The sequence below is a fragment of the Ornithodoros turicata genome, chromosome 1 (assembly GCF_037126465.1).
Source record: "Ornithodoros turicata isolate Travis chromosome 1, ASM3712646v1, whole genome shotgun sequence".
Classification (NCBI taxonomy): domain Eukaryota; kingdom Metazoa; phylum Arthropoda; class Arachnida; order Ixodida; family Argasidae; genus Ornithodoros; species Ornithodoros turicata.
In genome coordinates, this window is record NC_088201.1 from 101,646,687 (window position 1) to 101,650,259 (window position 3,573).

The window sequence follows — 3,573 nt, forward strand, 5'->3', positions numbered from 1 at the left end:
TAAAAGATACGTGATGCCATTCAGATGAAAAAAGTCCATGCCAATTTGCTGCCATGGTCGATGTGCTAGCTGTCTGTCAGCAAGAGGCTCATGCTGGTTGCTCCTTTGATGTCGTTGACAAATTGCGCAAGTTTTTATCATGTTGTCGATATCATGGTTCATTGATGGCCAATACAGTGCTTCCCTAGCCCGGTTTTTACAAGACACTATTCCTCGGTGAGCGTCATGAAGGCGGTTTAAAGCATCATTCCGACACGATGATGGAAGAACAAGACGCTGACCTCTGCATAAAAACCCATCTGTAACGTACAGTTCGTCTCTTATATCGTAGAAGGGTCCAACCTCGATCGGGTCGAACTAGGAACCTGTGTTGTGGCCATCCGTTGTTGAGATGGAAAATAACGGCCTGCAGTGTTTCATCCTGAACAGTTGCGGCGCGTATCTCTAAAAACTTCGGCGTAGAAGCCGTTGCGAGGGTGCAAACTGTTATCGGATATGCGCCGTCGTTATCGTCGATCATCCCTGCCGGGTCAGGAGCGCGTGATAAGGCATCTGCTATCGTTAGGTATTTCCCCGGAACATAGGTAAGAGTGACGTTGTAATCGTTGAGACGAAGCAGCAGCCTTTGTAATCTTGAGGACACCTTATCATACGGTTTTTCTTTTAAGCCGATGAGCGGTTTATGGTCCGTGTGTACTTCAACCGACCGACCGAAGATATAGTAATGAAAATGCGTACATGCGAAAACAACAGCAAGCAACTCCTTCTCAATCTGCGCGTACGATTGCTGTGTTTCATTCAAAGCTGCGGACGCGTACGCAACAGGGCGACCATCTTGCATAAGTACTGTGCCGATGCCGTAAGAGCTCGCATCGGTAGACAACGTGACGGGCTTCGTTTTGTCGAAGTACGCCAGTACAGGCGCCTTCTTCAGGAGTTCTCTGATGTGATCAAACTGCTTAGTCTTATTTGCGTCCCAGAGCCACGGTACATCAGATTTTAGGAGTTCACGAAGCTCACTTGTCTCCTGCGACAGATGAGGCAGACATTTTGCGAGGTACGTAACCATGCCAAGAAACCTCTGAAGCTCTGCCTTATTTGCTGGCAGCTTCATTGCCGAAATAGCCCGCACTTTATCTTCATCGGCGCAGATGCCTTGGTCAGTCAGAACGTGCCCAAAGTACTTCACACGAGGCTGAGCCAACTGAGTCTTTGATGGATTGAGTTTCAGATTATTATTTCTGGCTAAGGTGAGGACTCTGCGAAGCTGTTCCTTATGCTGATCCGTAGTCTTTGCGGCCAGAAGTATATCATCGAAGTATGGACGAATGTCGTTATGCCCACGGAAGACATCGTCCATAGCGCGTTGAAAAATTTCAGGTGCACTTGATAACCCAAATGGTAAGCGTAAAAATCTGTAACGCCCCCACGGCGTGGCAAAGGTGCACAAATAAGAGCTCTGTGTGTCCAACGGGGTGTGCCAGAACGCATGATTAGCGTCAAACAAAGTGAACAGTTTACATTTGCTAAGATTTGCTAACATTTCTTCTTCCGTCGGAATTTTATAATATTCACGTTTGATGGCTACATTGAGCTTTCGAGGATCCAAACAAACGCGAACAGTTCCGTTCTTCTTGGGCACAACTACAATGGGGTGAACCCAGTCTGTTGACTCCGTTACTTTTGTTATGACTCCATTACTTTCCATGGATTCCAGTTCTCGTTTGACACTGGCTTCCAAAGCCAACGGGATTTTCCGGGGAGCGGACACACTGGGAGTTACTCCCTCCTTTAACGATATGCTGTATGTTCCGGGCAAACAACCAATTCCCTCGAATACGTCAGGAAATTCCGCAAGAATAGACTGGAACTCTTCGTTGCTGCTAGTAGTCCTCTGCACTTGTCTAACTCGTTTCACCAGATTCAACTCCTCACAGGCTCGTTTCCCAAGAATTGCGCTCACGTTCATTCGTACTACAACAAATTCTAGCCGACAGTTCTTTCCATTAATGACACAGTTCAACTGGCATTTTCCAACAATAGGTAGAGGCTCTCCGCTAAATGTTTGCACCTTAATCTCCGTTGCCTCGATCACAGGTTTGCGGGAACAAGATTCAATAACGGTGTAGGGCAACACATTTACATCAGCACCAGTGTCAAGTTTAAATTCAATAGTGCGATCCTGAATTTGAACACTCTGTAGCCATTGAGATGAGCTTGAACGGGACAAGGTGTCAATAATGAGCTCACCCAGTAGCGTTTCGTTGTCCGTGGTTATCCCATCCGGCGTAGCAGTGTCCAGCATATCGATGCGGCGCGCTCCTGGGAGCATCCTTTGGCGACACATTCTAGCGAAATGTCCGAACTTTCCGCATGAAAGACAGTGCATTCCATATGCGGGGCAGTGCTGTGGACGATGACGCAAACCACACCGTGAACATGAAGCTGAATACTGTCTGCTGGAGGGCTGCAGAGGTGGGCGGTTCTCAAGAAGCTGATAAGGCTGCGACTGCAACCCAGGAATTTGCGATAAAGGACGAAAGCGGTCGTGTTTAACTAACTGGCGTTCACCTCCATGTGCGCGACCTTGATGCTGTGCGCTCCGTCCTTGTTGCCACTGTTGCTCATGTAATGCGCTGACCGATACTTCCGGGCCCATATTGTCTATATCGCGCATATGTTTCTTGGATATAGCAGCTGCCTTGCAGAACTGTACAACCTTCTCCAGCGAAAGGTCACTTTCTCGAAGCAGACGTTCTCGAAGTGCCGGGTCCCTTATCCCCAGAATAATCCTGTCTCCGATCAGCCGACTTGTTTTGTCTCCAAAATCACACCTTTGCGCCTGCAGCTGAAGTTCCGTTACATATTCGTCGACAGATTGACCTTCCCGCTGGGCCATCATGTTGAAGACAGCCGTGGCATGCGTCACATTTTTGTACGGCAAATAAAGTTCGTCGAACTTTCCCAGGATGTATTTCACGGAATCCGGGACACTTCTTTCCGTTGCGCCTTTTTTCGTCGAGACACTTTCTTCTGTTGTGTCTTTTTTCGCCGAGTCAGTTTCTTCTGTTGCTGGCTGAGGCGCATAAGTCTTGTAGATATTTCTTGCCGTAGGCCCTAATGAATGAAGTAGCAGGGCGCGTCGAACGTTGTCTGGCTTATCGGAGTACTGACAGGCGGCTTCGTATAACTGATAAGAAGTTTTCCATTCTTCCCACGCCTGAGCCGGATTATCAGTAGGGACGAAATGCGATGGTGGTTCCACAAAAATGTTAGCCATTTGTAAAAGGTCCAACTCACTTTCCCGCCAAAAATTCCTGTGTCCCGGACCCCACTTCTGACACCATGTTATGTTCTGTAACAGACGTTGTCGTGACGTGGGCTTAACATCCTGTTTAATGATCCTGAACATGGATTGCACAGTCCTTTTAAACAGATTTCCCAGGAATGGCAATGACACTGAAATGCGACACCAAGAAAGGGCGCCACAAGCCCATATGAAGAGGGCGCCACCTACAACATACATAACAAGATGTACATAAAATATAGTTTAGGCAAATAGGTAACCGGTTA

The 3,573-nt window shown here is 47.7% G+C and overlaps 1 protein-coding gene across 1 annotated transcript; it reads right to left on the reverse strand.

Moving 5' to 3' along the window:
- Window positions 1-244: 244 nt before the first annotated feature.
- LOC135380477 (uncharacterized) lies at window positions 245-3,280 on the reverse strand. Its single transcript, XM_064612508.1, has one exon. The coding sequence runs from the start codon at window positions 3,278-3,280 to the stop codon at window positions 245-247; it is 3,036 nt and encodes a 1,011-aa protein (XP_064468578.1).
- Window positions 3,281-3,573: the final 293 nt, after the last annotated feature.

Bases quoted from the DNA above. Each gene is read 5' to 3' on its own strand.
- LOC135380477 (XM_064612508.1), bottom strand. From the start codon at position 3,280: ATGGCTAACATTTTTGTGGAACCACCATCGCATTTCGTCCCTACTGAT.